At 34.4% G+C, this 23,158-nt stretch overlaps 2 protein-coding genes across 2 annotated transcripts; one reads left to right on the top strand and one right to left on the bottom strand.

The window, feature by feature from the left end:
* Positions 1–9,720: 9,720 nt before the first annotated feature.
* LOC145034277 (MATE efflux family protein) lies at positions 9,721–12,635 on the top strand. The gene has a single exon (XM_078982653.1). It carries the CDS (start codon positions 9,856–9,858, stop codon positions 11,308–11,310), a length of 1,455 nt encoding a protein of 484 aa, XP_078838779.1. The 5' UTR covers positions 9,721–9,855; the 3' UTR covers positions 11,311–12,635.
* On the bottom strand, positions 11,869–13,485 carry LOC145034278 (ATP-dependent Clp protease ATP-binding subunit CLPT2, chloroplastic-like). Its single transcript, XM_078982654.1, has 5 exons — positions 13,165–13,485; positions 13,017–13,055; positions 12,812–12,921; positions 12,234–12,413; positions 11,869–12,133 (listed from the first exon to the last, which is right to left on the bottom strand). The coding sequence occupies exons 1-5, from the start codon at positions 13,392–13,394 to the stop codon at positions 11,976–11,978; spliced, it is 717 nt and encodes a 238-aa protein (XP_078838780.1). The 5' UTR covers positions 13,395–13,485; the 3' UTR covers positions 11,869–11,975.
* Between the last annotated feature and the right edge of the window lie 9,673 nt (positions 13,486–23,158).

The following is a 23,158-nucleotide window of genomic DNA, read 5'->3' as shown; positions in this document are numbered from 1 at the left end:
ATACAAAACATGAATCTATTGACAATTATCTTTGAAAAATGGATTAGCATGAACATTACCACATTAAAAAACAAGTTTATAAGTTCAAAACAACTTAGGGTAATGTTCCTAGTCCATTTCTAGCCAAAAACCTCGAAGATATGCTGTCTGGGGTCCAACTCGTCGAGTGCATGAACACAACTCGGCGAGTTGGATGCATTTTGCCTTGGACTCGTCGAGTCCCTTCATGGACTCGGCGAGTCAGCTGGGCTGACAGCATCAAAACTCGATTTTTCAGCTTCTATTGCAGGTATAACAAGAAAACAAGCCTAGGCTCTGATACCACTGTTGGGTTATGAGCATTCTAACACTCCTAAGTGTACATGCAACCCTAAATACCTTGGATCTATGTTTTCTCTATTATACATGCAAATATGAACATCCAAGGTATTATCCTAATCTAGCATACAAAATAATGAATATAACAAGATAGAATACATACCTCTTTGATGGTGCTTGTCTTCATGAAGCTTGAGTGCCTAGTGCCCCAAATGTGACACCTCAAATGGTTCACACAACACCATAAGCACTTGGAATAACTTAGAGAGAAATTAGAACACTTCATGAAATCGTGTAGCCCTCATACATACACATAGTGTTAGTCACGATTTCTTGAGCCATGGGTTTCTTTTATATGGTGGCTATTAGGGTTACACCATGTAACTCATGACTTTACCCATTCCTTATGCTCCATGGATTTTAACCTCCATGGAGTATCCATGGGTCACCCCATGGACTTAGTCCAACATAAGGAATCTTGGATCACAAGCCCACATATATAAGAATGAATGATTTACACAATCAACCCATATATTTAATTAGTCTTCTTTTGATCACTTAATTAATTCTAGATTAATTCTTGATCAATACTAATTAAATAATCTCATTATTCTTATTATTAATATACTAGAACTTATAATATATTAATAACCGTAAGTGTCTTATTTCTCTCATTATAGTCTATCCAAGTGCATGATGCCATGCAACCCAAATGGACCATGCCGGGTCGGGTCAAGTCTTACCAATTATAGTTATGGACTTAGACATTAATCCAACAAATACAAGTAAAGTTACTATAGTTATTATCTCAATCACATGTGATTAATAACTATCAACAAGTGAATCTCTTACTTTCAAATTGTTTTACTAAACTATTTTACTTCAAACTGTCTTAAAAACTCTTTTACATATCAAATGCTTTTATGAAACTTCTTTTATACTTTTATATTGTCAATTACATGCCTAGATATGTATAGTTATATAAATAATGTTTGAAGGACATAGGAAGGCTAACCCGCCTTATTTCCTTTTCCCCGTTGGGATGTGGTCTGGTATGGTATCGGGTATCCGTCCGAAGGTCGTTCAACTATTAGTTATATATCATGTGTACATAGATAGTCATAAAGGTTCTTCCAGTAAATTCAATACCCTGGGTAGCAAGGGTATACTTCCATGTTCATACATACAAGTTATATTACTAGTAAACTACAATAGTCGTAGTTTAGGGTTTTACTAATACTAATACTAGACCAATGAAAAAGAGTCAGTTCATACATGAGTCATAACTTATAGTGATGAGAAACAAACATAATACATAGTGATGAGAAACAAACATATTACATAGTGATGAGAAACAAACATAATACATAGTGATGAGAAACAAACATAATACATAGTGATGAGAAACAAACATAATACATAGTAATGAGAAATAAACATACATGCTAGACAGAGGAAGAACACACAATACAGCTAGCACATACATTACATATACATTACATTCAGTTATGTGAGCCATTAAACGGGTCATGGCACTACCTGCCATGACCGTTTTTGTATCCAGAATCTCCTTAATTGGGGAGCGTATGAGTTTGCATATAGATCTATACTGGATTGACTATCTTACACCTTGTTGCTTGCTACAGTGGGACTTGCAAGTCTACGAGTGCCAAATGTCATTTCTTACGGCGTCTTACATCGTCGTTTTACTATTAAGCCGGTAGCAGGGTACAGGCCGATCACATGGTACTTTAAATAACAATTGGTTTAAGGTAGTTAGTACAGTAGTAGTTACTTAATACAATACTACATTACTATAATATTTTTCCCATTACATTCACTTTGTGAACATTCACACGATGCACGGTAATGTAAAAACTATATTTTTGGTTAATGATAGTCGGATGTAGGGAAATACACACTCTTACAAGAGTCACACACAGTTACTAGATGCCTTGGTAGAAGGCTACTTTTAGTAGGAAACATAGGGTTTTCTAGGAGTGTTCAAACAAAGACAAACTTTACAAAACTTATACATTACATCTTACAAACATCTTACAAATGCTTTCATACAAACTCAGACACTAATATACTTATGATCTCACCAGCTTTAAAGCTAATACTCACTTTCAAAATAACTTGTATTCTTAGGTCACCAGTAGACAGGTATCGGTGCCAGGTTTTTGAGAAGATGGAGCTTGTTTAAGACTCTTCTTTTATTTTGATGTACCTTTTGGTGTCTATATAACTTGACATAACACACTTGTATAAAATTATATTATTAATTCAATGGATGATGTTGTTGCTTGTTTACTACTTTGCATTATTGTGATATTATACATGACATCCTCCACCCCCGAACGATTCTGTCGTTCAGGTTTTAGGGTGTGACATTAGTTCTGGACTTCGGTCTGATGCAGTGGGCAAGGCCCATTATGTGTTTTATACGTTATTATATGGTATGTGGTAGTTTGGGGGAACTTACTAAGCTTCGTGCTTACAGTTTCAGTTTTTGGTTTTAGGTACTTCAGCTAGCAAGGGGAAGGGCTCGGGATGATGGCATGACACACACCACAGTTTTAGCATGGGAGTTAGACTCTGATGTTTTGACAATTGTTACGATATTTTGAGATACATTGTTTATGATTTACATATTTTATGACATTTTGAGACACACGACTTATTGTTTTCATATATGATATTTGGATATTATGGTTTTAGTAATGTTTTCAAACGAAATTTTTGGCTTGTATTTTTGGGATGTTTCATGGTCATATTTAGGCTTGTTGTAGAACATAATTTATTGACCGATCGAGAGGGTAGTCTATTTATGATATAAGTAGTCGTTAGTATATAATCTCCCTAAATTATAATGGGAAGGCTATAGCTTAGAAACGAAGTGCTCTAACTATCTCTAACAGATGTCTATGTTTTCTCTCAACAACCCCGTTTTATTATGGGGTGCGAACACACAAAGTTTCGAGCACAATGCCATGCTCTTCATAGAATTTGAGCATATTATTCGAGACAAACTCACCCCCGTTATCACTTCTAATCCTTTTGACTTTCTTTTCAAATTGTGTTTCAACCAACTTGTAAAAGGTAATAAGATTAGAGCTAGCATCAGATTTATGTTTCAATAGATAGACCCAAGTAGAATGACTATAATCATCCACAAAAGTTAAGAAGTATCGTGCACCAGAGAGCGAAGGAACATGATACCCTCCCCATATATCATAATGAATAAGATCAAAAAGAGAGATTGTTTTAATAGAACTAATTTCAAAGGGTAATGGGATTTGTTTGACCCGAATACACAAATCACAATAGTCAAAGCTTCCTAAATTTTTATAAAGCTAATATGTTGTAATCTAGAATTTGAAGCATGTCCTAACCTCGGATGCCAAATTTATGTGTCAACTTTAACTGCCATCGCCTTGTTCTTAGCATCCACTACTTACATGTTGTATATTCCATTCTTACACCTCCCCATGCCAATCAGCTTCCTCGAATGTATGTCTTGTATGTAACAAAAATCCGGTAAAAATGTTACAAAATTAAATAGTTATGATTCTTGATGATTTTACTAACCGACAAACGATTGGATTTAAAATTTGGTGTATAAAGAACATCATTGATTTTTATATTTCCGGGTAAACAAGACCTCCATATTCCTTCAATAGGAATGTTGTCACCATTTGGTATGTTAACAAGAATGCCATCTTATGATTCCTTCAAGTTGGACAAGATAGAATTGTTGCTAGCAATGTGTTCGGTGGCATTGGAGTCGATTACCCATGTTTGATGAAAAAAAAAATCTTACCATCCATGTTCATGTCGGTTTTAGGACTGTCACTTAATTGTTGGATCAGTTTTTTGTATTGTTCTACACTTAGTCCTGGTATGGGACTAACTTCTATTGCGACAGCAGCGGCTTTGGGTTTTCTCTTTATAGTATTCTTTTGTTCACTATTTGTCTTTTGTTTTCGACTTTCCCACCAGTCTGAATACCAAATTTTTTCGAAGCAACCATCAATAGTGTGACTGGTTTTATTGTAATTCTTGCATTTTAATCCTTCACGGTTGATGTGTTTATCAGAAAACTTGTTCCAAGACTTTGTGTCCTTCGACCTTGATAGGCGCCGGTCTCCACTGTTGGCTTCCTTGTGGCACTAATATTCTTTTGATGTTCATCTTCAGCAACAAGATGATACACATCTCCCAGACTTGGCATGGGTTCGGTGCTGAGTATTTGAGTTTTTATGGCTCCAAAATTATCATCAAGCCCCATCAAAAATTTGTATACCCGCTCCTTTTCTTTAGCCTCCATGAGTCTTCTTCCCAGATTACAAGAACAGTTGTTGCAAGTGCACGTTGGCGAAAGAGAGACTGACTCAATCTCGTCCCACACACCTCTCAACATAGTGAAATAGGATGAAATAGAAAGATTTTTGTCGCCTCATGTTGGTGAGCTTTTGTTTGAGATCATACGCCCTCAGGGCGCTTTCTTTTCCAAATCGTTCTTGGAGATCTTCCCATATTTGTCTAGTTGTTGTGGCATACTTTACACTGTTCCTAATATCTTTCTCCATGACATTGGTAATCCATCCTTTGATGATGGTGTCGCTACGCTGCCATGATATGTATTCTTGGGAATCTTCTGCATGTTTGGGAATAGTCTCATCAATGAAATCTACTCTATTATTAGCAACAAGAAAGTCGCTCATCTCTCGAAACCAATCCACATAATTATTATCATTCACGCATTCATTCACGTGCATCTGACAAGGATAATCAGTGGGATGAATGTAATAGGATGAATCGGGATCAAACGAGGGGTTTTTGGGTTTGTCTTTCCCGTTGCCTTCAATTGTGACATCTGGTCCGGCCATGTTTGCTCACGGTTTGTGTTTTCGGCGGATCAATGGATCTGCTTTGATACCATAAAGAAAATGAAATTTAGGGTTTAACTGGATCGATGTGATTCCAGATGCCTTCATTCAATCGGCTAACAATTTAAATAAAATACAAGAAAGCGTATAAAAGGAGACAATATATGCTACCTGAAAACTAAGAGCTAAAAGAAAGATAAGATAAACATGACAAAAATATAATATTTTCTTCAGATCGTGTATTTGTTATAAGTTACGCTCATTTAATCGGGACTAACTTTCGTAGAATGAGCTTGAAGAATCAAGTTTATGACATTAACCCTTAAAGTATATAAACTATAAAGGCACTCATGCAATTATTGATCATTTGTTTATTGTCACAAGAATCCATTATTTTGCCAAAATGATTTCAAGGTTTTGTCATTTAGTGACACGACTAAATATTGTCGAACTTACGCATTATCAACTATCAAGTATATATAATTTCGGACAATTTTAGAAAGACGTGTAAGAAATTTTATACAATTGTCCAATAATCCCTATTTTTAGAAAATTATAGAAATAGTGAATTATAAAATTGTTTAGTGATCATTACGTTTGAGAAAAATGAAAGATCGGGTCCCTGTTTATCTAATGGTCCTTATGTTTTAAAAAAAAAAAAAAAAAAAAAAAAAAAAAAAAAAAAAAATTGTTGACGACTTATTACATAAATGATCCATTTGTAATACCAAATTACAGAAACGGTACATGTGAAACATAAAATCACAGTAATGGTCCTGGTCTAATAGCGAAAATATAAAAGATATCCATATCATACATAGTTATAAAGCTAGCATTTTTTTTAATCTCATGCATTTGAAACCCCCTTTTTTAACTTTCTTTCACCACATTGATTTGAAACTCCTATAACTTTTCAATTTCTTTACAATAATAATATAAATAAAGTTAAATAATGTTCTATAAACAAGAAATTGTGTTTTATTATAATGTTTTCATCCCACATTGATAGTAAGACTAAAAAAGAGAATGTTTCATATTCTATAAATAGGAAAGGTTGTGAAATGTTTCAAATAGACCAAATCATGATAACTTCGTCATGCCTACCTTTGTAGGATTTTGAAGGTATTATTTGGTAAGATTGTCTATATTGGCAAGTGTCCAATTAACTTTTAGAATTCCAAAAATGGTTTTGAACAGAATTTTTTCAGGTCAAAACCGTGTTTCAGTTAGAAAAAAATTATGTAGTTGGGTATATTGAGTTGAACAAAAGCTGGATCAATTTGGACCGATAAAGGAATCATTTTCCTTTCACAACAAACATCTGAAACTCTATTTTTTAAATTATTTCTAATAATATTATAAATAAGTTACATAATTTTATATAAATATAAAAAAGCATCTACCTAAATCTAAAATTATAATTGTTTGAAAAATCACTTTGATTCAAAAGCACGAAATATATACAAACCGGGTTTCACTAGAAAAAAATATGTAGTTTGGTATATTTAGTTGAATCGGTCCGAGTTTGATCTATTTTGACCATAAAACAAGCGTTTTACTTTCACTGCATACATTTGAAACTCACATGATTTTTCAAATTGTTTCCAATGATATTTTAAAAAAGTTACATAATGTTATATAAATATAAAAAAGCATCTACCTAAATATAAAATTATAATTGTTTGAAAATTCGATTTGATCAAAAGCACGAAATATATACGCAGATTATATTTTATAAATGAATTATTTTTATAATGAACTTTTGAATCTTGAAAATACATGTAAACAAACTTTCTGTATTAAGTACCTAACTGAATTTATGATTTTAGAATTGAACAAAAAGTTATTCAATAAAAACTTACTTTTTTGAATAGCAACTTACGAGATTATTGAAAAATGGAACTATTGAACAATAAAGAAAAGGTAAACAAGAGAAAGATGTTTTACTAAATAAGCTGAATCATGTTTTATTAACAAGAAAGCGTGTTTTATTACAATGTCTTCATCCCACATCGATGGTGAGAGTAAACAAGAGAACGTTTTCTCTTCTATAAATAGGAAAGGTTGTGAAATGTTTCAAAGTGACCAAACTATGAGAACTTCCTTATGCCTACCTTTTTAGGATGTTGAGGGTATTCTTTGGTGAGATTGTCTTTATTGGCAACTGTCCATTTAAGTTTTAGAATCCCGAAAATGGTTTTGATTAAAAAAAATTAGTTTCAATTGAAAAACCGTTATGTAGTTTGGTATATTGAGTTGAATCGATCTGAGTTTTATCAATTTAGACCAATAAAGGAAGCATACATTTGAAACTCTCATGATTTTTCAAATTGTTTATAATAATATTATAAATAAGTTACCTAAACATAAAATTATAATTGTTTGAAAAATCAATTTGATTCAAAAACACAAAATATATACAACCCGGGTTTCAATGGAAAAAGCGTTATATAGTTTGGTATATTAAGCTGAATCGGTCTGAGATTGATCAATTTGGACCGATAAATGAAGAATTTTCCTTTCACCACGTACATTAAACTCTCATGATTATTCAAATTGTTTATAATAATATTATAAGTTACATAATATTATATAAATATAAAAAAAAATCTACTTAAACATAAAATTATAATTATTTGAAAAATCACTTTGATTCGAAAGCACGAAATGTATATTCAATTGTATTTTATAAATGAATTCATTTTATAATGACATTTTGAATCATGAAAATACATATAAACAAACTTTTTATATTAAGTACCTAACTGAATTTATGATTTTAGGAGTTAACAAAAAGTTATTCAATAAAAACTTAATTTTTTATAACAACTTACGAGATTACTAAAAAATGAAACTATTGAACAATAAATTTTCTGGATAACGTTTTATTTTTATTATTTAATATTTTATTTAACAAAGTGAAATTAGTGGCAAATAAATAAATGAGTTTAATTAAAATGTCTTCATCCCACATTGATCGTGAGAGTAAACAAGAGAATATATTATCCTCTATAAATATGAAAGGTTGTGAAATATTTCAAAGGGACTAAGACATGAAATCTTCCTTGCATCTAACTTTGTAGGACGTTGAGTGTATTCTTTGGTGAGATTGTCTTTGTCGACAAGTTACCAATTAAATTTCAGAATTTCGAAAATGATTTTAGATCGTATCTTTTAGATTTGGATCAAGTTTAATAAGTATCCGAGTGTCTTATGGCTGAGTTAGGCAAACTCGCTTCCATTGGAGGCCGAGTTTAAGTAACATGCTGAGTATTTTGTTATGTTAGCCAAGTTTTACAACCTTGTATGTAACACAATTTAAAGTTTTAACCTTATAAAAGACATTATTATCATATATTCTACATAATTATTGTAATATTTATGATACAAATTTTTTTTTTACTATTTAAGATAAAATATTGTTTTTATTATCATATTTTGTACAGAATGATAAAATTTAAAATAGATAAAAAAATATCTCTATTATCGTATTTTCTACATAATGATAATATCTAATATAAATGTTTTAATTTAATATGAAATTATTATTTAATAGATAACAAAAACGATTTATTTATTATTAAAAATTATTTTTTTTCTATTTTAATCATATATACAAAACAACTTCAAGTTCCAACCTTATCTCTTATAATATAGTTCAACATAATAACAATATTAAAAATCATTTTTTATATTGTTTATGAAATTATTATTTAATTGTTAATAACAATGATTTAGTTATTTTTAATATAAAATATTTTTTATATTCCACGCAACGCGCGGGCATTCGCCTAGTTACATATATAAAAGAACATAACAAAAATAATATTGAAAATATATAATTAATAAATTTGTTACAACACGAGGAAACTTCTTTATAAACTTTAGGCGTACATTCATAAACGTACCAAAACACTCAAAAAGTATATACACTCGTGTTGTATTCAATTTGAAATAAGATTCTTGTATGAAAGCAAATAGCTTAGCCTTTTGTACTCTCATCATGCACTCAACGCCCCACTACAATAATAATACTCCTTTTGGCTTTTGATGCCTTGCTTCAATTGGCTTTTCTTTTTCTTAAAAAGTTCTTTTTGGACTCAAATTGATTTCATTTCTGAAAGTTAACCAAAACATAAGATTATAATCAATTAAATTTCGGTTAAAGGCGCATAGAATGGTAGAACCATGTGAACGATGCATACCAATTGTTTGTTATAACTTATAACGCCCAAAATAAGTTTTCAAATACTCGATAGAAAGAAGGCACCGTTCCTTCGTAGTTGTGAAAAGAAAACATCACATAATAAACGATTTTGGCTTAATTGGGTCGCTTTTTATTCACAATCTTTCACGTTTTATTCACAATTTCTAAAAAGTTTACTAATTTAATACAATAGAACGTAAGCCGGCCCTCTATTTCTACGTCTTAGGAAGTTTGCTGACTGCAAGAAATCCATGCACCCAATTACAGTTGTCACTCTTTTTCATAGATAGTGCTCCGTATCTCTCTTTCTTCTCTCTCTCTCTCTCTCTCTCTCTCTCTCTCTCTCTCTCTCTATGTAAATATATATACTACATATACACACACACCCACATTACTAGCTTTCATCGAGAGAATTAGACATCAAAATACGCATCAGAAATGGAAGAAGAAATTCCCCAGCACCCACCGGAGAAAATTCTTAGAGCAGCGTTATCAGAGCTAAAAACACAGCAAGCAATTGCATGTCCATTGATGGCGATGAACCTGACATGGTTTGCCAAGATAGCCATCACCACAGCGTTTCTGGGTCGGCTAGGTGAGGTGGAGTTAGCCAGTGGGAGTCTCGGGTTCATGTTTGCAAACGTGACTGGTTTCTCAGTCTTAAACGGTCTATGTGGTGCCATGGAACCCATCTGTGGTCAAGCTTATGGAGCCAACAACTTCAAACTCCTTCACAAAACTCTCGTAATGATGATCACTTTACTACTACTTACATCACTCCCCATTTGTTTCTTATGGCTAAATGTCGATAAAATCTTGATTTGTTTCGGCCAACAAGAAGACATTTCTATCGAAGCAAAAAAGTATTTGATCTGTCTGTTACCTGATCTCATGATAACCTCGTTTTTATGTCCTCTTAAATCGTATTTGAGTTCACAAAGCATCACAATCCCAATCATGTTCACTTCTGCTCTTGCGGTTATCCTCCATGTCCCTGTTAACATCTTCCTTGTAAAAATTCGAGGGTTTGAGGGGGTGGCAATGGCAATCTGGGTGACCGATCTGGTGGTGGTTGTAATGCTGGCGGTGTATGTGGTGGTGGTGGAGTTTAAAAAGGGTGGCGGGACATGGAAAGAAGGCGGCTGGAGTGACCAAACATATGAAGATTGGGTTCGGTTATTGAAACTAAGCGGCCCATGTTGCCTGACCTCGTGTCTCGAGTGGTGGTGTTGGGAAATTTTGGTTATGTTAACCGGAAAGCTCCCGAATGCTAAACAAGCGGTTGGAATCATCGCGATTGTTCTCAATTTTGACTATTTACTTTTCTCGGTGATGCTTTCGCTTGCCACGTGTGCGTCGATTCGGGTCTCGAACGAGCTCGGTGGGGACCATGCGGGACACGCGTATCGAGCCGTGTGTGTTTCGTTAGGGTTGGGTTTGGGTGCGGGTTTAGCCGGTGGGTTAGCCACAGTGTTGGTTAGGGGGAATTGGGGTGGTTTGTTTAGCCGTGATGTGGGGGTGGTGAGAGGTGTTCGGGATGCCATGTTGTGGATGGGTATTTTGGAGGTAGTGAATTTTCCATTGGCGGTTTGTGGTGGCATTGTTCGGGGAACCGCTAGACCGTGGTTGGCGATGTATGCAAACATCAGTGGATTTTACTTTTTAGCGTTGCCTTTAGGCGTTGTTTTAGCTTTTAAGGTTCATATGGGAGTCCGGGGTCTTTTAATAGGGTTCATGGTTGGGCTTCTTTGTTGTTTAATTTTGTTGGTGGTTTTAATTTCGAGGATTAATTGGAAGGAAGAAGTCAGTAAAGCACAAAGACTTGCAGCCGACTCTAATAAAGATGTCGGCTGCAAGACTTCAACAATTGCTGACAATACTGCCTCAGCATGACCAGTTTGTTGGTCATGCTGCTGACAGCTCTCTGTATATAAAAATTTTGAATTTGCTTTATCGAAAACTGTTTTGATAAATATAATATAAATATTTATCATGATAACTCCAAAGGAACCATATCCATATGATTGTGGATACTAAATAGGATAGCATTAACATTAGATATACATGTGTAACAGAGGATTAACATAAGATTTGCATTAAGTTGGGCCCACATTGATCAGTGATTCATTGACTAAAGAAGGACAATTATGTGGGTGAGAACCGTTGTACATCTAGAAAGAATGTAATAAAGCAGTGATTCCACTACAGCGTATCCTTTAAGTGATTGGTTTTAAAAAGGGAGTTCTCTAATAACATAACAAAAAATAGATATAAAAAGTAATGCAATGGTGGAGTTTTGAAAGTCAGAAATGCATGGTACTTTCCGTCTTTCTTATCTTAAATCTTAATGTTCTAATATTTTGGAAGTTTTGAAGTTATATAAGGAAGCATGGCTGATTGTAGAAAGTGAATATGATAAGATAAAGTCGAAGAAAGAAACAAGAATGGTGGTGATAGTAAATTGGATTGTGAAGTTTTATAAGAATTAATTATCACAAACTGAACAAGATGTTTAAAATGGCGATTCCATTTTGGGAGTTGGTGATGAAGTAAAATTGTTAATCTTCAACAAAACCTGGTTTAGAAATTAAAGATTGAAGTTGTTGTGCTAGTTGATCATTGAAGCCAAGGGTAGCCATGATCTTGTATCCTGCTGCTTCCTTTTCAGACCATACTCCGAGAAGCAGGTGAGATGTTGTAATTTCCCCATCATCCCCTAAACAAAAGAAATGATTAAATTATATAAGTAATTTTTATAGTGTTATCTGAATTATGATTTATTTAGAAAATTGTAATGAACAAGGTTGGGTTTTTGCCTGATTTGAGTTTTTGATCAACAGCCCAATCAAGGGCCTTTTGGGCTGCTTCAGTCAAAGGAGGATGCTCGGGGCTGAAAAAGAAATAGTCCGGTTTTCCAATCAATTTGATGGCCTCCTCCCTCACTTTCACAAGTGTAAATCCATTTCCACGCAACAGTTTTGAAGCCCTATTTGTTCCTGCAAAGTGCAAACAAAACAAACTATCATATTCCATTCCGAATTTCCAATTCCTTCGCCATATTCCAATTCCTTAGTCATTCTGGGAACCAAACATCCACTTAGAATTGCCTTGTGGTCTAAAGGGAGATGAAGGTTTAGTTAAATTGATTATTAAGATAAATGTAGAATTGCCTAACTTGGATGCTTGCTTTATTCCATTATATGATTTTGATTTGATTCCTTGTGTTGCAATAATGTATGGCAAAATCTGATTGGTGTTACAATTTCTATCTAACAGTTGATGAATCAAATTGAATGAAGTGAAAATAACCCATAATTATTAAGCATACTAAACGCAACGCGCATCTATCTGATCACAAACAAAAGCATTAATAAAAGGGGGAAATGGGACTAACCCTCGACCAAAATTCCCATCAGAATAGCTTCAGTGCCAGTAGTTGAAAACTTGAGCTTCCTCGCTTCCAATTCGCCCATCGCAAACGACTTTATTCCTTTCAACGACCATCTAACATAATTTTAAATTGTTCCCCCAATTCGTTTCATGAGAAAACCCTACATTTCCAAGAAAAATAAATAAATTACGAGAATATAAAAACTCACTTGGGAGCTTTGTCAGTCGGATTAACCCTCTCTGGATTTCTGCAACCAAAAGGAACAACTTAATTTGAAATACTCACGTCCCTTAATTTGATAATTCAATCTTGGATTGGATTCATGCAATACAAAGTTAAAACAACGAAAAACTCACGCAGTTGGGAGACTGAAAGTAACGGTGGCGGCGATTGTTCGGGTCTTGGGTAAACAGGGTTGGAGGTTGAAGGAATGAAGGGGGAATTTGGTAATGCCTAACCATTGACTCTGTAATTTGTGTGTAGCTATTTGGAGATTTGGGGAAAACGGGTCGGATTTCTTTATGGAATCATGATGGGAGCATCGAGTAGAAGTAGTAGCAGAGGAAAAGAGCGTGTGAGAAGCCATTTTTTCCCCTTCAAGAAAAAATTGAGCTTCTTTTTGGGTAAGAAAGAATGTATTTTGGCTGACCACTTTAGATAGGGGAAGAACCGAAGAAGAAGAAGAAAGAGGAAACCTCCAAACGCCATCGTCGTCAATGTCAGCCCAATATTTCAAACCTCTAACGAGTCTAACCTGTAAGAGTGTAACTGCTGTAACCAGGGCTTAATATTTTGACAGATCAGTACCAAATCATTGAGCCCAATATAAAGTTGTTCAATACATTTCTAAGTAACTAACTTTGTATAAATTCCAAATGATCGACTATCTTAAAATATATTTTGAAGTTTATATTTCCATACATTTATATGTTAAGATGTAACCATCTACAATAAATTTCTATTTAGAAAATATTTAAAATGTATGTTAATTAAATTGTTATATGTGTGTTGCTATGATTTATTATGATATTATTCTATTGTCATTTCTTAATCTATTATGAAATTTTTATTTGATTATAAAAAATATTTAAAATTTATAAAAATATGCCATCTTAATGTAATCCTGAAGATATAAAATTATGACATAGAGAAATAAGAATAGGATTATAGAATATATAAATAAGTTGATTCAAAACATATAGCCAATATGGCTTTTTTCGGGGTTGGGGAGGGGGATTACTAAAATAAATTATTATCACAAAATGACTATTTTTATTTTTGTTTTACATCACAAAATAATTATAAGTGACATAAAATAGTTTTTTTTTTCACAAAGGTGTTTTACTAATGGTTCCTGTTTAAAAAAGCTCTTAAACAAAAGAATTTTTTTTCTACAAATGTTTTGTGAAAAAAATAAGGACAAAATCCAAAAAAAAAAAAAAAAAAAAAAAAAAAAAAAAAAAAAAACATATAGCTATTTATCTATTAAAATTAAAAAAATATTAAATAAATAAATAAATAAAAACATTTACATTTTCAGTTAATTTGCAGATATATCCAAATATCCATTATTTAGAAATTATCGAATTGTTTTGTGACAATGAAATTATCTTGTTCATTTTTAGGTTGGCACGAGAAAAAATAAACGATATCACCTATTTTTGTTTAAGTAAATAATCTATTTCTCACATTTTACCTTAGACAAGAGGTGGTGTCATTTATTTTTATTTTCATGTTAACCTAAAACCGAAAAATATAAATGTCATATACAAAATAATCGATAATTTTTTTAAAATCCTAGAAATTTAGGTTAATTTGACAGATAGGTGAAAATGTAAAGGTTTTTCTGTATGTAATTAAAATACAAAGGTTTTTCTAAATACATTATTATTTCTTTAATTATAGTTTACATTGTTATCGTAGTGGTTATTTTTATAATTTATGTTTATAATAATAATACATAATGATTCTTTTTATAATTTGGTTAAATTTTTTGAGAGGTAAGAACTAAGAACATAAAGAATATTTTTATAATTTTATTATAATATAAATACTATTTATGTAACTTTACAAATTAAAAACACAAAAACTGCTAATATATTTGTTTATTTTCTGCAAATTAAAATGAAATATATAATAAAAATGTGGGAAGCAAAATCTTGTCATGTGCCCACACCAACAATATAATCTTTTTTTTTAATATTTGATTTTATGAACCCTCCAATTCCGAATCCAAATTCCCACCCCGAGTCTCAACTCTCAAGTGGTACCTTACTCGTTAAAAGCTATATTAAATATTTATATAATAATTAGTAATTTTATTATATTTCAATATTTTTCATTAAAATCATATCTAATGAAGACTTATTTTATAAGTCTTTTACCATTTAATTATGTAGTGGTGTTGATTATGATGGCTTGTGTGGAATTAGAAAAGATCTAACGAATCATCTTACAAACTCAAGAACACAAGGAGTAACTAAATCTTATTAAGCTCTTATTAGATTTAGAAAGAGTATACAAATAGGTCTTCTACAAATTCACTCTCTAGTCTAACATTTCAAAATAATCATTACATAAATGAGTGTCACTCACTTATTATTTATAAGAAAGATAACTCATCACACAATACAAGTGGGTAAAGCACAAATACTTCCAAGCGTGACTTTGCATCCTAACATTCTCCCCCTCAAAGTTAGGATTGGATGCCCGACTTCAATACCCAACGAGCTCACGCGATCAAGACCAAACTCCCCCTCGAATTAACATCGCTCTTCAAATCCGCAATGAATACCCGAAAATCCCGCTTCGAATACTCATTATTCTCCCCCTTTATATAATCAAAAAATGATTATAAAACTCATTAATTGTGAGAAGCGCCCGAGGAATGAACTTCACAATACTCCTCTTTGATGTTTACCAAAAATCAATCATCGAAAAAACTTGCACGGAAAAATAATCGCGAAAAAGTGTAACGACCCAAATTTTACGTCCGAAAATTTTGTTTTTAAATCAATACTTTAGAAAACATTTGTAAATAAAACATTGTCTGATCAAACCATTTCATAACATACATCGTGTCTGCAAACTGAAATATGAAAACAATCAAATATCAGAGTACAAAATCTCATAATGACTCATGGTGCGGAAAACAATGTGCGTGTATTATGTGTCGCTACCGCGCCAGCTCCTTCCCCTTCGATGAAGAGGTACCTGAAAACAAAACTGTAAATCGTAAGCACGAAGCTTAATGAGTTTCCCCACTGTACCACATACCATATAACCACATATCATACATATATTGTCAGGCATATCTGGGTGCCCAACCTACCCCTTCAGTCCTCTCGACCGGGCACTGACTAGCATATCTGGGTGCTGGTCTCCCCTTCGGTCCTCTCGACCGGATACTAACTAGCATATATGGGTGATGGTCTCCCCTTCGGTCCTCTCGGCCGGATACTAGGGACTATTTCACCCCCTACTACTACCACATAACACATCACATAATCTATCTAGCATGGCTAGGCATGACTACCCCTTCAGCCCTATCGACCGGTACTCTGGGGACTATCTCCCCTACTGTCACTAGCACATAGCATCATATCATACTAGCACATGTGTGACATCCCCATTTTCAAGGCCAGAAAAGACCGATTTTGTTTATGCTTTATAAAAATCATAGTACTTTTCATAAAAATGTTGCGGAATTTGTTCCCAGAAAAATACGATAAATATGTTATCAAAACATTTTCGAAGAAACGTATTTTATTTATGTTAAAACGTTTGAGATGTCATCGTCAATACATAAACATAAGCATAAACGGAACTTACATTTATTTACACTAGTGATCTTCATCTCTTTAATCTCTCAGTGTAATGTGACTTCATATCAACACCTGTGATGTAAATAAACGGAGTGGGTTAGGTTGGGAAACCTGGTGAGTACATATGGTTTTTACCCCACAATAATATAATTATTATGTTTAAACAATCAAACAATCAACCCAATTACCCATCCTCATTATCTTATTTACTCTTAAGGGTCTACCTTAAGAATCAGCTACTCCTCGTTAATTCATTCCTAAGGATCATCCTAAGGAATCGGCACGAAGTCCATCGTTACCAAGGCTTATAGATTATAACTGGTGAACACGTAGTCCAAAACATCTGGTAAACACTTAGTTCAAAAGTAACTAGTGAACACACTTAGTTCAAAATACCTAGTGAACACACTCAGTTCAAAGATACCTAGTGAACACACTCAGTTCAAAATACTTAGTGAACACACTCAGTTCAAAAATACCTAATGAGCACCTAGTTCGAAAACACCTACAGGTTACGAGCTTGCTATCGTTCCACTGGACCGTCTAGTATCGTCCATGGTCGTCATTTATACTCCACTAGATGACTGGATCACTGTCAACAATGATGTCTTCCATCGTGTTATCACACAACAACTATTTCATCTACCCATGTTTTACCTAACACATTTTGTAGATATAAAATACATATACAGTTTAAATCATTTAAAACATGTATAAAAATCTTTCACCCAACATAGGCAACAAGTATTCAGACAATATGCACACATAGCACGTAATTTATATTAAAATACATCATATTTATGTGTAAGATGAAAAGGGACTATGCACTCACTTGAAAGGTGCTGACTCAGTACTCGGACAGCGCTTCGATACTCTCAAAATGATTTTCCTTTGATAAAACCTAGTACCATACCACTAGGGTTTAGTCTAACGATAACCGCAACAAATTAATTAGTCTAACTATTATTATTATTATATAAGTGTTAATAACACTCAATATAACTCAAAATAATAGCCCAAACAATTATTTTAAGGACCTAATAACATTCCTATAATTATTTGAAAGCTATATTAAAAATTGCGTAAGCGTAGCACACTTACAGCGAATTTTATCGAGAACCGGAACTTTATTTGGAGCAGCGTTTCGAAACCAAAAGACTCCTTTTTCTCGGGACTCCGGGAGCCTCGGGGCTTCCTTAGGGTGCTAGGGGATCACCTAGGCTTAGGGGAGGGTTAAAACCCTTAGAGAGAGAAATAATTTTCGAGAGAAAGAAATTGGTGTGTTTTGCTCGGCAACACTTGTAGCCTATTTATAGGCGTGAGCCTTTGGAGGTACGCTTGGCATACAACAACATTACGTTGCGCATAAGGGTAGGTGTCTCGCTCCGGGTGGGGCGACGTGGGCATTCTTCGGACCGCACAAGAGAGGAGAACGTTGGGCGTTCCGAGCTGCGTACGCGGGGCGTATGCATGTCCAAATCCGAAGACCAGACCGTGATCCGCAAGCTACGACCCTGATCGAGCCACGTCATCACCCATTGCACCAGCTTCGCAAATTCAAGTTACAACTTCAAAAATTCGTAACTTTCGCATACGACCTCCGATTTCGATGTTTTTTATATCTACGCGAAGGTGGGAACGTACTCTACAACTTTTGTTTTGACTCCATCAGCTAATTTTAAATTGATTTTAAATTTTATATTATTAACGGGCCGGGATAGGATTGGTCCGTTAAATCCTCATAACTTCTTCATCCGACGTCCGTTTTTGCCCATCTTTTTCTCGTTACGCTAATTTTAACGAGATCTTCGATTCTCATTTTGGTCGTGTCGGCTATAAATCGCTCGATCTAATATTCGAATCTTGGGTTGTACACTGCTAATCTGAAACTTCGAAAAATCATAACTTCTTCATACGAAGTCAGATTTGGGCGTTCTTTTTATCGATGTTCTTAGTTTAACATATTCTACGACTTTCGTTTAGATTGCTAAGGCTAAATCTCGCTCTGTCGTAAATTCACTATTTACGCTTCCCGGTATCGTGCCGGTTCCGTCGCGAAATTTCAACGGGTCATAACTTCTTCGTTATAACTCAGATTTCGGCGTTCTTTATATGTACGGAAACCTTGAGACATATGCTACAACTTGGTTAAGATTATTTATTCTAAATAATCCTTTGTCGAAAAGTCATTTTCGACACTTATTGTCTCTAAATGACTAGCCCGGATCTACGGGCGTTACAACATAACATATCAGGTAGTAGTAAACCTAGTTGAATATCACATAGACAATCATCTAATCACACAACTCCTAATGATGGTCCGACATTATGGCCGTAGACCCACCGCTACTGGAAGGTAACTCACCTCGAAAAGTAGCTGATGAAAGTCTGCTTGCTAAGCGCCTGACTGCTGAACCGGTAATCCTCCTGCTATAAATCATAAACATAGATTAGCCACTCATAAATACCCTTAGGTCAGATGACTGACCCACCCTTGGTCCAAGGTCAACTCCTTGGTCAAGGTCAACTTCAAGTTGATTGGACTTGCCGAGTCATGGCACAGACTCGCCGCGTCCTTCTCCTACTAACTCGATCCTACTTGACAAGTCCCTCTTCCCACTCACTGAGTCACCCTTAACTCACTACTTGGGACGATAGAACCAACTCGCGATCCGACTCGCCGAGTCCAAGAACAACTCGTCGAGTCCACACAAGCAGATCTCCTACTCGCTTCCAAATCCTCACCAGAGCATCCTTTATGAGGATTTGGGGTTTCTGGAACTATTGCTACACGTTAAATTGATAATTCTGTGTGCAGATACGAAGGGTTGGACCTTCAACACCTAAACCCCTCTTACTCAGTAACAGTTCATATGACTCGCCGAGTTTGAAGAACAATTCGTCGAGTTCCAGGAAATCTTCATAGGACTCACCGAGTTGTTCATCCAACTCGCCGAGTCTAAGACCATCTTCATATAACTCGCTGAGTTCCACTTTGGGACTCGCCGAGTCCCTTCCACCCACTTCCCATACAGACCAATTCTGAGACATGCAACGCTTCCAAACCATAGATCTATGTTCCTAGGGCATGCTTATCACGTAAAGTTGCAAACTTTACGTGCATGCATGGCCCTATAAGCTCCAAAAGGCAATTCCAAGCTCTTTATGAGGTCATACACTCAATAAGGACCTTAATCACTTCAACCACAGAGACTTTACACTTCTAAGATGTACATAAGGTCTATATCTGAAGTCCTTTCGGATCATAGAGCACAAACACATGGAGTTTGGTGTTTTAGGGATTAAAAACCACCAATTAGGGACAAAATGGGGATCTAATGAAATATTGATCAAGGTAGGGATTTTTCTACCTGAATGGAAGCCTCTTGCAGGGTAGATGTCGGATCTACTTCCCCTCCTTGCACTCTTCCACCTCCTTCTTCTTCTCTTAAACTCCAAATTTCCTTCACAAGGCCAAAATCACTTACAAGAACAAAAGGGGCTAGGGTTTCGCTCTACAGCTCTTCTGGAAGTGTTAGGGACAAGGGAGGTCGAGTTAGAGTGTTTAAATAGGGTGCAAACACCCGGGTTAGGGTTTTTGCCCAAACAGGGCCTACTCGCCAAGTTTGGGAACCGACTTGCCGAGTCCAAAGCTTAGACCCTGTGTCTCATCCCGCTTCTACTCGGCGAGTTGGTCCTTCAACTCGCCGAGTCCAAGACAAAATGCATTATTTAAGAAATATTAGTTACAAGGAATATGTACCAGGAACCAGGTGCTACAAAAAGCCTCGAAAAAATTTCCAATTTATGAAAATTTTGGACTTTTGGGTGAGACTTGCAAGATTTTCCAAAATCCGAGTAAAAACCGTCAATAACAAAATTTTGCAAGGACTCGTTGCACCAAAAACACCTAAAGATGCGAAACATTCCCATATTTGTGAATTGGTCATAAAGTGTAAGTACACACCAACTACAGGGACCAGAAATGAAAAATTTTCAATTTCTCAGCTTTTATTACCCCATGTTCGAAGTTGGGTATAAAGTTCCAAAATTTCGAAACTTCGGGGACCAACTTTAAAACATTTGCACAATTCTTCAAACTTTCGAAACTAGGTACAAACTGTCAAACTTTCGAAACTTAAATGATAAATTTCCAAACATTATCTTTTCTTCCAAATTGTCGAAATCACATCCTTATTTCGAAATGGGTTTAAAGTGTCAAAACTTCGAAACTTGAGTGACTAATTTCGAAAATTTTGTATCTTCCTCTTCACTTCGTTAACCAAGTAACAAAGTCTCAACACCATTGATAACGAAGGTTTTTCTCAATCAAAGAACTAATGCTTAACCATGAACATTAACATCTTAATCATCCAGCTTCGCTTTTCGTTACAGTGACCCAAAATCAAATTCCCTCATTCGCTTTCAAAATCCATCAACCATCGACTCATCTAAACTCATTAACCAAAAACATCAAACTATCGACTCCAAACGCTTCATCGGCTTTTGGCTTTCAACTCAAACAAACACCAGTCGAAATTGATGCTAGACACCTTGAATCAAATTTCAAGTTTAAGCGATTCCTCAATAAACAAGCTTTATTTTGACTTCAATAAACTCAGGCTTTGACAATCAACTCCTTAAATCGACTTCCCAAAACCAATCAATACATTCGATTGATAATCTCCAAACACGCTAAACTCAATATCGACTTTTAGGAATCGAAATTGAAACAAAATCATCACATTCGTTACCAATCGACTTCTCAAGGCTATCAATCGTAAATCGAACCCAACATACAACTAAAATCGATTTCAACACCATTTTCAAACCCAACGAACGAACATATGAGTTCCTTATTCTCAGTTCGTTCCCAAACCATCAATCAAAATACTTCGATTTCAAAATCATAAGTTCCAGTTGTGAACATCCCAAAACTCACTTTTCGAAATTAATTACTCCAAAATCGACACAAACTTTCAAATATCGAAAACAAATTACTTCACCTATTCGCTTCGTTTTACTGCCTCTCAGAACACCACTCGATATCGACATTCGTTATCATCTATACTGATGAGATAAAGTAGTTTGACTCCAAAAAGTCAAATTTAAAATCAAAATCGATATCAAGAGCAAGTAAGGTCATTCGACTCCAGTTTCAATCAATAAAACGAATTTCAGACTACGAATACCAACTCTAATCAAAGACAATTTTGTTTGATTTCAATCATTGCGAACTCATTCTTCCGACCCCTACTGTTAAAGACAAACCGGGTATTGAATATTGACACCTAATTTTAGATAAGCAATCTCCAAATTCGACTCTAAATCGATTCATAAGATGAAGTCAATCAAGAATAAGGAAAGTAAAATCGACTTAATTTTACTTTGCTTGATGTAGATACTGGCGATCCAAATGAACATCGATATAAGAAAAGATAAAGAACAAGAACTAATTATCATTTGGGCTTATGAATCGCTTAAGAACATTGACAATATTAGTTACAGGGCTCGAACATATATGTATGATGAACAGTATCTACAAAAATTATATTGGGCTTGAATTTTAATTGGATGAACAAATAATCGAATTTAAGAAAATGATTGTGATTTTGAAATTTGATCTAAAAAAATAATTGGATCAACAATGCGGTTAAACGGATTAGATCCAATGAGGCAAATCGATCAAAATTGAAAAACGAAAAATACGAATCGAAATCATGGACGTTTTGGAATCAATTTGAGAATTTGAGATACCTTTTAGATGAATCGAGTTCCGTTTTCAACGAACGAATCAAATTTAGAAGATCTTGGTTCTTTTGTTGGAATGATAAAATCTCCAATTTGAACATTATACCACCCATTATGCGAGATGTACAACTCGTTCTTCGTGTTCTTCAACGATCCAAGAACATCTTCAAAAGAACCACCAATACATTTGGGTTTTGACTTCAAATTCAATGCAACCTTTGGAGATTGTTACTTCATAATCCAAATTTGTTTCACGGATTTCAGCTTCACAACATTTGACGATTTTTGTTAGTAAACCCGCTTGTTTTTGCGTTTAATCTTTTCTTCTTTTTCTTTCTCATATTTTTACATCTTGAAGACTTGATTTCATAAACAAACCCACTTACCACAACTTCAATTTTATGAGTTTGAATCAAATCTTTTGAATGTTGATACTTATGATTTTCTTGGATCACCAGCTTCCGATAAGGAATCATTCCTTCAAATGAATCACAAGTACACAAGATATCATCGGTTTGAACTCCAATCGAGCAAAAAAACTTTTTCATCATGAGAATCAACTTGAACTCCTTTTTCTTGAATATCAAGAACATCAAATTGAACTTCATTGTCAAGAACTTCAACAAACTTAATAGCAAGAAGATCATTCGGGTTTTCAATAAGAGAGATGAAATACTTATCAAACAAATCTTCTTCCGTTCCTTTCTTTACATCTCTCTCAGTCATCAAGTTATTGTAAGCTTTAGTCAAGCATTCAATCTTTGAAAGTGGTTTC

This window comes from Lactuca saligna, chromosome 3 (assembly GCF_052625555.1).
Source record: "Lactuca saligna cultivar CGN05327 chromosome 3, ASM5262555v1, whole genome shotgun sequence".
Taxonomy (NCBI): Eukaryota; Viridiplantae; Streptophyta; class Magnoliopsida; order Asterales; family Asteraceae; genus Lactuca; species Lactuca saligna.
The sequence above is the reverse complement of the archived record's forward strand: the minus strand, read 5'-3'. Positions and strand labels throughout refer to the sequence as shown.